Source organism: Eretmochelys imbricata, chromosome 7 (assembly GCF_965152235.1).
Source record: "Eretmochelys imbricata isolate rEreImb1 chromosome 7, rEreImb1.hap1, whole genome shotgun sequence".
NCBI lineage: Eukaryota > Metazoa > Chordata > Testudines > Cheloniidae > Eretmochelys > Eretmochelys imbricata.
In genome coordinates this window covers 104,066,695-104,084,573 of record NC_135578.1, presented here as the reverse complement: position 1 = coordinate 104,084,573, position 17,879 = coordinate 104,066,695, and the positions used below count along the sequence as shown (strand labels likewise).

At 38.6% G+C, this 17,879-nt stretch overlaps 1 protein-coding gene across 2 annotated transcripts in view; it reads right to left on the bottom strand.

The window, feature by feature from the left end:
* Window positions 1-17,644, bottom strand: part of CTBP2 (C-terminal binding protein 2) — a 76,797-nt gene extending 59,153 nt beyond the window's left edge. Inside the window, exons 1-2 of one of the 2 annotated variants that reach the window (XM_077822935.1) lie at window positions 16,904-17,113; window positions 10,463-10,478 (exon numbers count right to left, since the gene is read on the bottom strand). In XM_077822935.1, the coding sequence (XP_077679061.1) occupies window positions 10,463-10,478; window positions 16,904-17,113 (226 nt within the window). Of the gene's footprint in view, window positions 1-10,462; window positions 10,479-15,888 lie in introns of both variants that reach the window. The other variant, XM_077822934.1, reaches the window with a different exon arrangement.
* Between the last annotated feature and the right edge of the window lie 235 nt (window positions 17,645-17,879).

The following is a 17,879-nucleotide window of genomic DNA, read 5'->3' as shown; positions in this document are numbered from 1 at the left end:
TGTTTTAAGTGTAGATCAGGCGTGAGACAGAATTAAGCTCTTAGTGTACCTGACCATGAATCTGTTCCTTGAGGACTTGCACCTATCTGCACCTAAATAGCCTTGAAAAACTGATCCACGGTGACTAGAATCAATTCAACAATTCAACTACAGCTAATACTTCTTTTAGTTAGTTTCAAATGCAAAACACATTTTGATAAAACTTAGTTTTTTCTTATGTACCCAGCACATTTAAGTTTTATTGAACTATTAAAATACAATTTTAAATGCAGCTTTTTCTGCATTTTTAATTGAACACCAATTTCTATCCAAATGCAGCTTGACTCAAATCATGAGCAAGAAATTATCATTTCATAAATAAAAATGTCATTCACCATTTTCTACCATAATAAAAAAATGAAAAAATTAAGAATCAGAATAAATGTATGTTGAGCTATATAACTACCTAAATAAACGTGTATAGATATGTACCCTCTTGATTAGCAAAAAAGTATCAAATTTAGTGTAAAGGCTATATTTAATTGCAAATCAGCATGTCTCAATGGTTATATCAACCAATGAGAATGAACATTTCTTTAGGAAAATAACTAAAAAATACAAATGCAAAACAAGATTTAAATTGATTATTTAAATCAACGTTACCTGCTTGCTGATTTAAATCATGATTAAAGTCTGATTAAATCAAAGTGATTTAAATCACAATCCACCCTGCACGGTACTGAAAAGTGTCAGCAGCCAAAGACCCGTCTATAGTAGAGCTCCTAACATTGCTAACCTCATTGGTACTGAACCAGTGTCAGCAAAGCTGTGAAACATTACAAAAATGTCCTCAGTATACACACATCAAGAAGTCACCTTGGTTACTTGAAAAGCAAAGGCCACATAGTGAGAAATCCTGACCATGGATGGCACTGATTTTCCTAATTTTGAGTTCCAGAATTGTCAACCTCAAATGTTCAATAATCATGAGCCAGCCCAACCAAAAATCCGGAGATTGGCTTCAGAATCATGAGATCTTTGATGTTGTTTATTTCCAGTCTGTTTTTTTAGTCTTTAGGCTGTACGTGGGTCACATTTTCAAGGTTTTCCTCTGCCACCATACAGGGTGTATGAAAAGCATTGAATATCGCAAGAGTTGGCAACACTCTCAAGGTCACAGGAATGGAACGCTCTCCCAGATGAAGTCTGTCCCAGTTGGCTGCCTTTAAAGCATACATACTCGAATTCCAATTTATGTAGGTTCATCTGTTGTGAACAATTTTGATATCCCTCTTGTTTTTTTGCACTGATGTCTGCTTTGCGCCCATTCTTAGTATCAATATGGAATTAAACTCTTTGGTTGGAAGGGGTAGGTACTGGAGCTGTCCTTGTTCAGATGTGTTTGATGCCTAGTTGTCTATAGGGGTTGTGAAGCTTTCCTTTCAGATGTTTTAACATCTGATACTGCGGGTTTTGTTCAATGCTTAGGTATTTTATCTAGGTGCCTTGTTAACTGATTAAACAAACAAACAAAGAGACAAAAGGGATATTAATGTGCATGTTTTCTAACTTCTGAGATATGACCAAAATGAAATCATAAAGACCCCAACAAATAAGCCTGTCACATGAAAAATGTCCATTATATGATGCAGCATTGAGATGAAGTCTGGATTCTTGACATCTGGTGCAGACAACCTGAGTCAGAACCATAAGCCCATTGAAAATGAGACAGCAATTACATTACAAATTGCTTATCTTCCCATGCCCAGGTGCTGCTTCTCCCAGATTTCTGCATTCTGTGGGGGAACAAGAGCAGATAGCCAGAAGGGGTTAAACCAGCATCCTTCCCCTACTGACATCTTATGTATCTTCTTTCCAGTTGGAAGGGAAACTTTCTTGTTCACTGACAGAATGGCAGAAGATCTCCTTTGCATTTTCTTCAATGCATTGTGACATCCTAGAATATTCAAGGACTGACTGAGGAGATATTTGAGCCATTAGTGATTATATTTGAAAACTCAAGGAAGATGGGAAAGATTCCAGAGGACTGGAAGAGGGCAAATATAGTGCCAATCTATTAGAAGAGGAATAAGGACAACCTACAGAATTATCGACCAGCCATCTTATCTTCAATACCTGGAAAGATAATGGCTCAAATAATCAAGTCATCAATTTGCAAACACCTAGAAGATAAGAAGGTGATAAGTAACAGTCAGCATGGATTTGTCAAGAACAAATCATGTCAAACCAACCTAACAGCTTTCTTTGACAGAGTAACAAGCCTTGTGGAGAGGGGGGTAGACGTGGTATATCTTAACTTCAGTAAGGCTTCTGATATTGTCTTGCATGACTTTCTCATAAACGAACAAAGAAAAGACAGTCTAGATGGAGCTACTATAAGGTGGATGCATAACTGGTTGAAAAACCATTCCCAGAGAGCACTTATCAGTGGTTCATAGTCAAGCTGGAAGAGCATATCAACTGGGGTCCTGCAGGGATCAGTCCTGGGTTCGGTTCAATTTAATATCTTAATAAATTATTTACATATTGCCACAGAGAGTACACTTATAAAGTTTAGAGACTAACCAATTTATTTGAGCATAAGCTTTCGTGAGCTACAGCTCACTTCATCGGATGCATAAATTGGTTAGTCTCTAAGGTGCCACAAGTACTCCTTTTCTTTTTGCGGATACAGACTAACACGGCTGTTACTCTGAAACTTATAAAGTTTGTGGATAATACCCAGCTGGGAGGGGTTGCAAGTGTGTTGGAGGATAGGATTCAAATTCAAAATGATTTGGACAAACTGGAGAAATAGTCTGAAGAAAATAGGATGAAATTCAATAAGGAACATGAGAAGTACTCCACTTCAGTAGGAACAACCAACTGCACACATACAAAATGGGAAACGACTGCCGAGGAAGGAGTACTGCGGAAGGGGATCTGAGAGTTATAGTGGATCACAAGCTAACCATGAATCAGTGTTCCAAGAAAAACAAACATCGTTCTAGGATGTACTGCCAGGAGTGTTGTAAGAAAGACACAAGAAGTAATTCTTCCAATCTACTCCACACTTATAGGGCCTCAACTGGAGTATTGTGTCCAGTTCTGGGTGCCACATTTCAAGAAAGATGTGGACAAATTGGAGTAAGTCCAGAGGAGAGCAACAAAAATGATTAAAGGTCTAGAAACATTAACCTATGACGAAAGATGGAAAAATTGGTTTTGTGGAGAAGAGAAAACTGAGAGGGAACATGATAACAGTTTTCAAGTATATCAAAGATTGTCACAAGGAAGAGGGTGAAAAATTGTTCTCCTTAACTTCTGAGGATAAAACAAGAAGCAATAGGTTTAAATTGCAGCAACGGGGGTGTAGGCTGGACATTAGGAAAAACTTCTGGTTGGGGTAGTTAAGCACTGGAACAAACAGCCTAGGGAGGTTGCAGAATCTCCACCACTGGAGGTTTTTAAGATTAGACCAACACCTGTCAGGAATGGTCTAGTTATTATGTAGTCCTGCCTTGAGTGCAGGGGACTGGACTAGATGACCTGCTGAGGTCCCTTCCAGTCCTACACTTCTATGATTCTCATACTGGTAGCTGAGTTGAGCCTCATGAATCTGTGCTCGGGAACAACCACACCAACACAGAGCCCCGGTCATGCTAGTGTTACTTCCCCATCTCTTCTGGGAGCTCGATTTGCCATTTATCTTGCTGCTGACTTTCTTGCTGCTGACTTTCTTGCTTTCTTTCTGCTGTAAAAATGTGGCCTCCCACTTTCCTGATCCCACCTCTTTTCACTGCCTTGACCTGGCAACCAACTAACCAAGCAAAAAGACACATCACACGAAGGAGTGGTACCTTCCCAAGACTCTTGAATATCTATCCAAACAGTAAAAAGAAAAGGAGTACTTGTGGCACCTTAGAGACTAACCAATTTATTTGAGCATGAGCTTTCGTGAGCTACAGCTCACTTCATCGGAGGCATACTGTAGCTCACGAAAGCTCATGCTCAAATAAATTTGTTAGTCTCTAAGGTGCCACAAGTACTCCTTTTCTTTTTGCGAATACAGACTAACACGGCTGTTACTCTGAAACCTATCCAAACAGTAGTGTTCAGAGCTCTGTTTGATTTTCTCTTCTCATCACAGGACACAGAAGCTCTCCTAGAACATCGTTGCTCCCACTCCCTAACATTGCCACAAGAAACCTAACAACTCAGTGTCCCCCTTCCCCTTTCCACCTTCTGCTTGGGCTATGCCAATTCTCTATCTTGATGATTGCCTGGGACAAGCACCACAAAATATTGCTTCTCTCCTCCATCTCCTAGGACAGGGGTTCTCAAACTGGGGGTTGGGGGTCGTGAGGTTATTACATGGGGGGTTGCGAGCTGTCAGCCTCCACCTTAAACCCTGCTTTGCCTCCAGCATTTATAAATAGTGTTAAAAACACTTTTTTATATATATAACAGGGGGTTGCACTCAGCAGCTTGCTATGTAAAAGGGGTCACCAGTGCACAAGTTTGAGAACCACTGTCCTAGGAGAAGGCTTTTTAACTAAAGCAATATACTAAAAGGAAGCATCTACTGAGATCCAAAAGATCCCATTTCAGAATCAAGCGAGTTAATACCTATATTGAATTTCTTATTCCCTACTAGCAAAAGAGATTCAGAATTCCTTATTTATTCTGCACAAACTCACAGTAACAGGATATGCTGTCTTCTGTATCTGTCCTATGTTTATATTATACACTTCTCTACTTGTAACTGTAAAACCTTTATAAAGATACATTTTATTTTTAACTGTGTATATGTTCATAACCCTGACAGTTACTTTGCCTCTCATAAATAGCTGTGTTTATAGTTTGGGATTTTACACTACTGAACCATTTTTCATATTGTTCTATGTATCCACATATGTTACTTCTATGCTGTGTTTAAATTAATTAATATTAAAATCACAATTTCTATTCCTTGTACAACTATGACTTAACTGAAACTAAGAAAGAGTGTGTGTAAAACTCAATAGCTTATAATGATTAAAATCAAAGACAACAATTTATCAGAATTATTTTTATACACAGTCCCCTAAAGACTTTACAGCAGTTTTATATTTATGAATCTCTTCTTAACAAAAAACAACTTGTAAGGAATACAGAACACTTCAAGGAGCTGGTAAAGTTTTAATTTAGAACAAGTTCTAGTGAAGGCTGCTCCTCAGATCCTAAATAGAAGCAGAAGTTAAAGTAACACCTTTGCGTTTTAAACTGGGTACAATAAACAAATAAGGGTTGGGGGAATGGAGCTAATGGGAATAAAAATGTTGCCATGGTTTTGTTTTAAATGTAAATAGAAACACACACACACACTTTTATATCTTTATCTACATATATAAGGATACCCAAACACAACAGCATAATGCTAGCACAAGACAAACAGCTGGCAATACAAACAAAAATCAATCTGACCAGTCTATTTTCAATGTCCAAGCTGACTGAAAAGTAAACAACCAGCATAAATGTAGAAAAATTAATTAGATCTTTGAAAACGCTTTGAGATTTAATAATTTACAACATTCAACTGAACAGTGGTATCAAGAGTAAGACATTTTCTTCCAAATGTGAATTAAAGGAACAGTATCCCTTTATAGTATACTCCAAATTCCTAGTAAGAGCAAGCATGTAACTTTATTCATGTGCGTAGTCCCACTGAAGTCAATAGGACTACTTGTGGGGAGTAAAGTTATGCATGTACTAAAGTCTTTGCACGATCAGGGCCTAGTATGTTAATAGCATTAGAAATGGATTTGCTTTGATTTGCTTCAGAGGCACAAAAAATGGATTTATTTACTGAACGATTCTGATTACACCTGCCCCAAGTCCTATTCCCCACCTCATGAAGAGCACAGATTAGGACATTAGTACCAAAACACCATGAGGTTCTGTGAGAGTTTAAAACAAAAAATCAAAACCAGGGTTTTGTTCCACACTGCCATTTATGGCAACTTCACCACTTTCCTCTCATTTACTCCCACAGAATCTGATCCAATGGCCCGATCTGTCTGTCTGTCAGGCCCATCTGAATCCTTCCTATGCTGTCAGATGTCGCTTAGGGCATAACAGGATTCAGATTCAGATCCCTAAGGAGCATAAACAGAGTTTGCGAATAAGCTCCTTTAACTGAGTTAACAAGCAATATTTAAATGTGAATACTGTTTCTGTTATTCATTTCATGTGTAAGTTCCCCATTATTCATTATATATTTGTTTCAGAAATTCTAAATTACACAACTTTCCATTAATAAGTGGCATTCTTCTTTAAGCGTCTACTTTAGAAATGTTAATAAGTAGTTCTAGTGATAATAGTCTAATTCATAAACATGCAGGAAAAAACCTATTGCTTCATGAAATACACTTAGAAATTTGGGAACTATTTCTAGAAGTGTTTGGTGCAATTTAAAAGCAAGTAAATAGCAAACACTTCTTCTACTCATTAAAAATGGGAAAACAGAAAACCTACTCATCTATTTGATAAATATAACCTATTTTTTTAATAATGCATGAACATTTAATGATTTAAATTTACAGCTTCTCTTGCATAACGAAACCATTGATTTTGTAGATCAAATTATCAGAAATTCAATATGGAGTTGATAACTTTTGCAAAAGTCAGAGTGGAATCCTGGCCCCACCGAAGTCAATGGAAAAACTCCCACTGATTTCAATAGAGGCAGGATTTCGCTCAGAGTCTACCTGGTTCCAAACTGTTTGCCCATGGCACATAGTGGTGCTTCTATAAAAATTAGAGGTATCACTTTGTTGACCAATCTCACAAGGTTGTTTGAAATAGCAGTATGGGCACAGAGCAGCTGAGACTAGAGGATATGTGTTTGTTATTCCATCAATTTATGCTCTACCAATCAAATGACAGGGTGATGAGTACACATATGGTTGCCCTCTGACCACAGTGAATCACTGCTCAGTGATGCATATTTTGGGGATGAACACAAAGAACATCTTCACTTGGTGCACCAGTATAACACACAAGAAAGAGGTGGTGTTATATGTTGATAAATACTGATTAACAGTATAAACATGCAGTAACACTGTTAATGATTCTGGATTCAATCCTTCTACTATTGACTGCAGTAGAAGCAGGATCAAACCCACTATCAAAAATACAAAAATAAAATGTAAGTTCAAGAGCCTTAAACCAAAGGTTTCAGCCCATAAAATAAGACTCCATCCTCCCCATTCTGATCCATTAAATAGAAAATGAGACGTTTTCAGGGAGTGAGAAAGATGACAATTTGTATGAGTCACTATTCTTGATCAGGTGGGATAACGAATACTTTGTCTAAACTTTCCCAGTTATTCAAGTGTTCCAATAGGATATCTAGATATTGTGACACTATCTGCTGTTTACACATATATGCCCCTTTATACAATTACTTTCCTAACACATGTTAATCAAGATTCTTTTCGCACAGAAGATGAAATGCATACACTTGCATGAACTAATGGACTTTTTCTAATGTTAATTTAAGCCTGTACAATAATCAAAGTATCCCTAGCACAGGAAGAAAATAAGACAAATGACTGTTGATGACACTTCTAGCCCTTGTTTTCTTTGAGGAAACCATCCCTGCAGATCAGAACAGTCAGGGATTTCAGTAAGAGTCTGGACCACTAAAGAAAGGGCTGACAATCTATACATACAGGAAAGTAGCAAGTAGGTGGCTGTCTAAAGCTTCTCAGCAATTTGCAATGTTAGAATAAATCTCAGGAGAGATGGATTAGCGGGAAGAAGGAAAGGTCAGAAAGGTGCATGATATTTTATTTATCACATAATTCTACAGTTTATCACAATGCTCAGCACATTATCCCAGTTCTGCAGCTTGTCACGCAAATATCAGCTATACATATGGAGTGTACGTATATAGATGTCCCATGATTTTCAAAAGTTGTTAGTGGTTTTGGGTGCCTCAATTTTGGGGCACATACTTCCTCCACCTTCACTGTATCCCACTGGGACTTCTTTTTGATTAGAGTTTACCAATAAATTGTTATTTATCAAGTCTGCCCCATCTTCAATTTATTTACTTGCAAAGTTGGTCTGAGTTGGATGGAACCCACAAGGCAAATTCACTTATCAGCTGATCTGCTGACTTGATATTGACTACAATTGAGCATCTCTACAAACACCGATCCAAACAAATACTGCTGAGATCACCTCCTCTAGTTTCCCTCCACATGGCTAAGTTGGTAACATTTATTTATGGTTTTATGATAATCCTCCTCCCCATTTTCACCTCATTTTTTTAAAAAGAGAAAGCAACGTATTGTCCTGACCTTTGTATTTATATTAAAAGTTCACTAAGTTTCTATGTCCTCTATAGTTGCTCAGTTCTACTGATTTCCCTCCTACAAATATTGCCTGCTGCTTCCCTCTTTATTAGCTGACCTAGTCAACATTGCTCTGTAGCACAATCATGCATTTGGGAGCTACTCCAAGAATTTTGGGAGCACTGTGTTATACTTTTATTCTCATTCTCTTCCTCCTCTCCACCAAATAATTAAGGTCAGGATTTTGCTGACCCTGCATGGATGTGCAACTGGTGGGAGGGAGCCTTCCTCCCTCCTTTCTCTACCCCACATTCTATGGTTGAGATCCAGTTACTTGGTGCTGTAGATGGAGTGGAATGCAACAACACAGAAGAGCCAGTGAGCCATTCCCCACACGCTGCACCAGATACATGGAGTGCTGGAGCCTATGATCTGCTTAAACATCAATCCCATGGCATGTGATAACGGCATTCCACTCTAGCCTGCAGCCTCAGGAGCTAGGTCAATATTCCCAGTCCTTACATTCAGAGGATGAAATTTACTCTGGTACACAAGGCTCTCCACACTATTTCATACCTGCATGGATGAGACTGAGGAATTAGAACAGAGTGACCTCACAGGGTGCCTATGTGCCCTAAAAAGAGCCCCTGTGTTGGTCAGACACAAGCTAGGGTCGGCATGCCACATGATAGATGTTTAATCAGAGCACTGGCTCCAACAACCTATGCAACTGGTGTGGAAGGTATGAACTGTTAATCCCATAGGTTCTGGAAGTAGGGGTGCTGGAGCAACCCCTGGCTTGAAGTGGTTTCCATTATATACAGGGTTTACCATTTGGTTCAATGGCTCTCAGCACCCCCACTATAAAAATTGTTCCAGCACGCCTGGTTAATCCACTCCATCTGCACCAAACCAAGTAACTTCAACCACAGAATGCAAGTCCCAGAAAAGTCTAGTACTGGCAAGCATATTGGACTCCCCAAAGAGGGCAGGGAGGGGTGGGTAAGCCTGAAGCCATGATCCCTCACACCCCCATAAACAAAGCTGAGCCAGCACACAGCAGACCGTGCACTGCTCTGCCTCCTCCATTGACTCTCTGGCCAAATCAGCTTTGGAGGACTCTTGTATATTCCACTCTGCACCCAACACTGCAGGATGTGTTTTAGCAATATTGCCCTTACTGTACAAAAGAGTTAAAACAAACACTGCTTAGGAGACAGAATGCAGGAGAGAAAAACTGAGCAGATCACATTTCTTCCCAACAAACACTAGCACACAGCAGACAGAAGAGATTGTAAATTAGCCTTTTTTACAGAAAGCCAAAGAAATGGTGTTAATGTCAGTGTGTTTTTAAGGTGACAAAGACTAAAGCTAATCTGCCAACTGTTATGTATATTGCTTAATAATATATGTCCTATGGCTGCTGCAACATTTATTGCAAATCAAAGGCTTAATGACTGCGGCTTTCTACTTTTTAACAATACAACTCGATACCGACTTTGACTCTCTCTATTTAAAAATAATAACTCAGTTCAGCAGTACAGCATTTTCATTAAGCTGGTCTGTAGTTTCATGCTATGCGAAGCGGAGAAGATGCATTTAAAAAATGTTTAATACAGTAATGATCAGAAACCTTGAACATATATAAGGAAACAAGCTTGCTTATTCTGTAACTATGGAAACTACTACATGAAAAATATTTTTAAAACATTTCAGCTAATAGACTTGGAGAATGTACTGGATGTGGAAGTCCTAACATATAACCCTATATGTGGGGTAAAAGAGAGGTGTAAATTGAGGCTGACAACACTTATGCGTCTGACAATACATTTTCCTCTAACAGGCTCAAATTCATCTCTACTGTAACTGCACTAATGTCAACGGAGTTGCAGCAGAGATGAATTTGGCCCTTTCTATTGCTTTTAATAAAACCACTGTATAAAGTGTATTTCACCCTTTTAAAAAAATGTTTTGAAGGGGCATTCTATTTAATCAATGAAGCAACACCGTATATTGACCAAAGCAGTCAATAATGTTATCATGGTAACTTTCCATAACACACTTTACAGGCCCCAGACTGCATTCCTCGCACACCCAAAACTCTCACTAAATACTGTGGTGCTGGTTCTGCGGTCATTTACCACGGGAATAACCCTTCTTATGGGAGTAGTCCCATTGACACCAATGGGATGACTCACACAAGTAAAGTTATACATATGCATAAGTGTTGGCCTGATTGGGGCTAAGGAGAGTTTGGGCAGTATAAATAACATTGGATTGGGCCCCACGTTTGCCTTTTAAATTCTTTTCAAATTCCATTGTATAAACTACCATCATTTCAGCCATCTATCCATGTCATATTGCAGATTAACTTTTTTCAGATAATGCTGTGACTGTCAGAAAATAGCAAATATCCAAAGATAAACACCCATGCCTACTACTCCCTTCATCCTTCCAAGGATTACTGAGGCACTATCTGTGGTGGTTTTTTTTATTAGTTTGTTTTTACATTTGCTTGTCCAATTTTAAATTGTAAGGTCAAATAAACAATTCAATGGTCCTAGACAGTTTTTTGTGCATCTACAGTTGTAAAGCTTTTATAAATCAAAATTTTGCAAGCTATTTGTTCACAATGTGGACTGCATTTTCACATTTCAGCATGTGGGGGAGAGGGGGGACTCCCAAATTGTATTCAATTGTTTTGTCTACATATCCCTTCTGTTTGGTCAGTAAAATCTTCATTACTAATTTTTCGGCACTTGGAGATAGCGAGTATGTACGTCACCTGGATTAAAACTATAGTTCATAATGGCACCAAAGGACTTGTTATGGTCTGTCAGGTCAATGTGCAAATTAAACACGATTTATTTGGTACACAGCGGCTTCCTTTGGAGCTCTTACAGTGTGTACTGTTAATCCAGCTGCCTTGCATATGCACATTGTGATTACGTGCTAAATGTCCATACAGAAATTTTACTGAACAAAACCTGGACACTATTTCTAAACTAGTCAGCTACATTGTACTATATAGGGTAAAGAACAAATCAAGTTTTAAACATTTTACAATATACTAGGGCTGTCGATTAATTGCAGTTAACTCACACGATTAACTCAAAAAAATTAATCGCAATTAAAAAATGTATTGCGATTAATCAGTTTTAATCATACTGTTAAACAGAATACCAATTGAAGTGTATTAAATTTTTTTTATATTTTCCACATTTTCAAATATATCAATTTCAATTACAACACAGAATACAAAGTGTACAGTACTAACTTTATATTATTTTTTATTACAAATATTTGCACTGTAAAAATGATAAACAAAAGAAATAGTATTTTTCAATTCACCTCATACAAGTGCTATAGTGCAATCTCTTTATCATGAAAGTACAACGTACAAATGTAGTTTTTTGGTTACATAACACTCAAAAACAAAACAGTGTAAAACTTTAGAGCCTACAAGTCCACTCAGTCCTACTTCTTGTTCAGCCAATCGCTAAGAAAAACAAGTTTGTTTACATTTATGGGAGATAATGCTGCCCACTTCTTAATTACAATGTCATCTGAAAATGAGAACAGACTTTCGCATGGCACTGTTGTAGCTAGTGTTACAAGATATTTACGTGCCAGATGTGCTAAAGATTCATATGCCTCTTCATGCTTCAGCCATCGTTCCAGAAGACATGCTTCCATGCTGATGATGCTCATTAAAAAAATAATGCGTTAATTGAATTTGTGACTGAACTCTTTGGGGGAGAACTGTATGTCTTCTGCTGTGTTGTACCCACATTCTACCATATATTTCATGTTATAGCAGTCTCAGATGATGACCCAGCACATGTTGTTCGTTTTAAGAACACTTTCACTGAAAATCTGACAAAATGCAAAGAAGATACCACTGTGAAATTTCTAAAGATAGCTACAGCACTCGACCCAAGGGTTAAGAATCTGAAGTGCCTTCCAAAATCTGAGAGGGATGAGGTGTGGCGCATGCTTTCAGAAGTCTTAAAAGAGCAATACTCTGATGCAGAAACTACAGAACCCAAACCACCAAAAAAGAAAATCAACCTTCTGCTGGTGGCATCTGACTCAGATGATGAAAATGAACATGCATCGGTCCGCACTGCTTTGGATTGTTATCGAGCAGAACCAGTCATCAGCATGGATGCATGTCAGCTGGAATGGTGGTTGAAGCATCCAAGGACATTTGAATCTATAGTGCATCTGGCATGTAAATATCTTGTGACGCCGGCTATAAGAGTGCCATGCAAACACCTGTACTCTCTTTCAGGTGACATTGTAAACAAGAAACAGTACTTGTATTAGGTGAATTGAAAAATACAATTTATTTTGTTTTTTACAGTGCAAATATTTGTGATCAAAAATAAACATAAAGTGAGTACTATACACTTTGTATTCTGTGTTGTAATTGAAATCAATATATTTGAAAATGTAGAAAACATTCAAAAATATTTTTAAAAATGGTATTCTATTATTGTTTAATAGCACGATTAATTTTTTAATCGCTTGACAGCCTTACAATATTCAGTATGTATGAAATCAGGACGATCACCGGTAAGATCTCTCTCTGCCCATAATGCTCTATGCCAGTGTCATCATGGCATAATTTAACGAACAGAACTGCAATTCTCTTAACCTGTCTTTACCCAGATGCTGATGCCCATTACCCCACTTTTGACTCTGCCTCCCATAAGGTCAGAATTCTGTTTCCCTCTCTCTGAATTACCGCCAACTTAACGACTAACTCACAATTCATACAATTGTTAATAAAAGCACAGTTTATTTGTCAGAGTAGAAAATAAAGAGAAAAATCACAAATACGTGTTAGGCAGAATATAAGCAGAGCTGGGCTCCAAGCTGTTAAAGAGAATATTGGTTAGCAAAGATGAATCTCTAACGCTACAGAGAACTACTTGTCCAAGACAGCTACAGTCACCCTGTCTGGCTTTCCACATTCCAGGAAGGCCTCTAATTTAAGGCATTCTGTGCCCTAGATTGTCTCTTATGACCTTTTGGAAAATCAAATTTCTTCCTTCTCATGAAACCTCCATCCTCTCTGGTATCGAAGGAGTCCCACTATCCACTATGACAGCTTCCTACACCACTATATGGGAGCCTTATCCTTCATTCCAGCCTCAGCAGGTCTGGACAATACATGACATCTTCTTTGATTACTTCCTTCTAGACCCGTACATATAACCAGGAGTTTGAATGATTCTCCAATTGCATATTTGAGATGGGCCTTTGGTTCCTCACTTTTGCTCCCAGTCCTCATCACTGGAAATACTCATTTGGGCAGGGCAGCTGGACTCACTTGTTTTGAGCTGTTTGTTCCAACTACAAAAATACAAGGTATTCATAAATCAATTACATAAAGCTTCAGAAATGTAATACAAAAATTATAAAAGAGGTATCCAAGCTCTTCCTCATCCATGAAAATGCTGGGAAATATGCTCATAGGACTATTTTGGAAGTTCACCTTCAACTCTGATTGCAGTAAACACCAAATGCTGCACAGAAATGGTGTTTTTCAAAGACTAATTCATCAGCACAGTTAAGACATCTGAAACTGTCACACCACGCATCTTACCTTGACTTCTAGTTTAAAATTACATTTTAAGGGGGGGAAAAGCCCTTTCTTGTCCTATTTTGAAAAAAATAAAATGCAAAATAAGTGAAGACAATTTTACAGGTCCTCCTTCAGCTAAACCTTTCAGCCACTTCAATGAGAAGATAATCTTTCTGTGATTATGACCAAACCCTCTCGTTGCTTAGCAACACATAATTAAGGAATATGTTTTCAGATCCGCTTTGCAAGCTGGCCATTATCTGATGAAATTACTGGAGCAACAAATGTCATCCTCATGCAAATGAGCTGGTTGTAGAGAAAGAATGTTTGACTTGTGAAGAAGAGGGCTCAGGATCTCAGAAACATTGTTAGTTTCTTCTTGTCATACATGGGTTTTTTTTTAAAGGAAGAGAATAGTATAGATTTTTAAAGAACATAATTCACAATTTAAATATGAGGAATAATGGAAGGAATGTTAAATTTATCCTATGGGAAAAAAGTCATTCAAAATGTATACACCCCTTCAGTCCCTTGCAACAGTATTAATATGTACTTTCACTCCAATGTTACCAAAGTAATCAGCTGGATCAGATACACTGCAATTAAATTAACATTTGTATTCTCAGTATTATGTCAGTTTCATTTTTCAGGCTTTTGGAAACTGTTTATTCAAAAAGCCTGCCTGGATGCCCTTCCTTTGTGCCTGAATCATGTCAATACACATAATGTTGATGAATATTTAAATATGATATATATTTATAAATTACACAAATTAAATAAAATAGTCACAAACCAGGAGGAATCTACTTTCTAAATCTGTGACTGCAGCAAAGGGGGCGGGAGGTCTGAATTTTGACAACTTTTATCATTTCCACTTGCAAAATAGTTCTTTATTTAGATTCCCATGGAATGTCATCACTGGCTTGGCACAGTTTCTATGCCTATAAATGGTATACTTTTATTAAGGCATTTTGTGTGTGCGCTTGTACAGTACATTGTTCATGATTTGTTTGTATGGTGGTTCAGCTGTGCAGAGAAATAATTCCCTCCCATACAGTCACTATCACTGTGTACAAAAAGCATTTTAAAGGGCTTTTAACATTTATCAGAAAAGTCAAAGTAACAAATTAATGGGATCGTCTAAATTTCCTCTTACTGCAAAATGCATTTCCTATGGTAATTTTTGTTGGTCTTTGACTAGCAAGAGTCAACTTAAAACTGAAGTATTATGTCTGTTTGAACCATTTAGCCCTAAACCAGGAAGGGATTTGAACATTTCTGAAGACAAAAAAGAGGAGGAAAAAAAGGGCAACCACTCCTTTTTATCACTCTAGTGGTTAATCATTGACTTTAACATTAAGTGTAGACCTAGTTCCTTAATAGTTACAAAGCCACACTTATAAGTACTCCTAATAGGAAATCAAGAGTTTTATTTTAGGTGCCTGATAAAACAGTAAATTAATTAAAAAAAGACTATGGTAACTGCCAAAGGTAAGTCAATTCTAGAATTAACACCATTAGCTATTTGATAAATTTTGTCAAAACAATGCTAACCATTTCCTCTGAGAAACATATTTGTGCCCGATAACAACTGTAAGAAGTAAATCTACAACTAACCCTGTAACCTAATTGCTCAGAAAATGCAGTATCTAATCTTCTGTTCCGTACAAACAACAGGAACAGCAAGATTCATAGTAGAACAATTATCTGATATACCAGTCACTTTATCTAAAGTTAGCTAATCAAATAAAATACTCTGAATTTAATCGCACTATGAAAGGCAGCACTAGAAACTCTGAATAACTTGTGGCCCCGGGATAAACCTATTTGCCCCACTTTTTTGTGCATAGGGATGTATCTAATATTTTAGCCCTAAGTCTAACTGGATTTATTAGACTCAAATTTATCTTATGATAAACACAGACATAACTCTCCTAGAGCACACTACTAATGAATACATTTTTAGAAAATTACTTGGTTCAGGTGATGCCATGGTTGAGACAATAACTGGTGGTCCAGTGCGTCTGGTGAGTTTCTGATAAGGAGAATGTTGCATGTGAAAACTTGGGCCAGCAAGCACCAGGGTGGAATCCATTTGGGCTCCTTGCTTTCGGAGAAGTTGAGGACTGCTGTGTGGGCTATGCACTGGGGACATTGATGTATTTCGGTCCCTCTTCAGCAGCTCCATGGGCACTGTGTAAGTGGTTGGATATGCTGTTTTGGGATTTGCATGTGGGTTAGTCTGTGCTGTAGTCCCTGGTAATCCAGTTGGAGTGGAATAGGCAGACACTGGACGAGTGTGCATGTTGCATGGTAAAGGAGCGTTGTAGCCAGAATTAGCTAGAAAATGAGCACCTTGATGAGCTGCTCCAGATGCAGAATAAGTTGCAGTTTCCAGAAGGTGCTGTGTCGGGGCACTGGATGGGCGACGATTTATTTCTCCTACTCTTGGTGATACTGGCTGTAGAGAAGGAGGAGGTGCTTGCTGCATAGTTGTGCCATCTACACCGGGACCAGAGGCAGGGTGCATGCCATATGCATTCTGCAGCAGTTCACTTCGATGACTAAAGCTGTTAGATCTGGTCCTGGGACGGAGTGTGCTGTTCTTCCCATCATGCCTTTGTAGCTGCATCTCTGTTTTGTAGTTATGGGCAATGCGGGAAAGCACCCTTGCCTGTCCAAGATTTGGAGCTACAGATTTTATATCATTCTCTTCCATCATCGCGAGCAGGCTTGGAGAATCAAACCCTTGCTGCAGCAAAGCATTGAATGTACTTTCAGACACGCCTTCTGAACGCAGAAGTGCTAGGAACTCCGGATCAAAGTTTCTTTTAATTTCTTGTCCTGCGAAAGCTGTGGGCACCTGAGAATGGGAAGGAGTCATGGCAGTTTCATAACTATCATAAGGAATCTTTGCATTGACATTTTCCCTGATGGGTCCATAACCACGATTTACAGCAACGGCAGATGGACCTATGCTCCCATCAACAACAGTAGCAGAATTCGGATCAACCACCAAGCACGTTGGAGTAATTTGTCTAGCAGCTGCAGACTCTATAGGTCTCTCTGCTGTATCACGATAGACCTGCCTGTTGGGAAAAGATGGTGGTTCTGTTCCATATCTAGGGGTGGGCGGTTCAACACCATACCTTGCAGGAGAAGGATCTCGGTTTCGCATTCTCTGCCCCTCTTGGATCATTTTACTCATGGGATCCCTATACATACGGCTGGCGTCGTGTGGGGCAGGTGACCGTCCTTGTACCTGATCCCAAGCCAATCTGCTGCCGGGAATCCCATAATTCGGTAATGATCTATTAATCATGTGGTCTTTATAGCAGTGTGGATCTTTAGGTGATCTAGCGGCTAAAGATGGGTCACTGTAATAATCCTGAGATGGCCAGGAGCTTCGTCCAGACGTTGCAGCCTGTCTGTCGTAGTAAGTGAAGTCAGGAACAGAACCCTTCCGTAAGGGACCCTGGTTAAAAACTGGATCCTGATATGGGTACGGCTCTTGCTTCAATTCAGTGCCTCCTTGCAAGATGATATCATGCGGTCTATGGTTTGGCTGCTCATACCAACCTCCTTCTCCACCGTAAGTCAGCGAATTTCTTCTCCCTGTTGGTCTCTGATATTCAAATGCATTTTCATTCTCCCAGTTGCCTTCATACCATCCTGCAGCATCCCAGCTCTGAGAACGGCCGATATTTGTATGCTTACTTGGAATCGGCATTGGAATGAAACAATTGACTTCTGTTGAGATAAAGAAGAGAAGGAACCTCTCTTTTTAAATCTTCTATTACACACATCAAAAACAGATCGAGCTGTATCTGAGCTCTTCTGGGACTTCAGAAACAACCAAGTGGTGGTTTTATATTTCAAAGTATTGCCTGAATTATTAATTCTTCGAAACTTTAGTAGACAAAACACACAACACCCACTGTAACTCAGTCTCACTCCAAAACCGA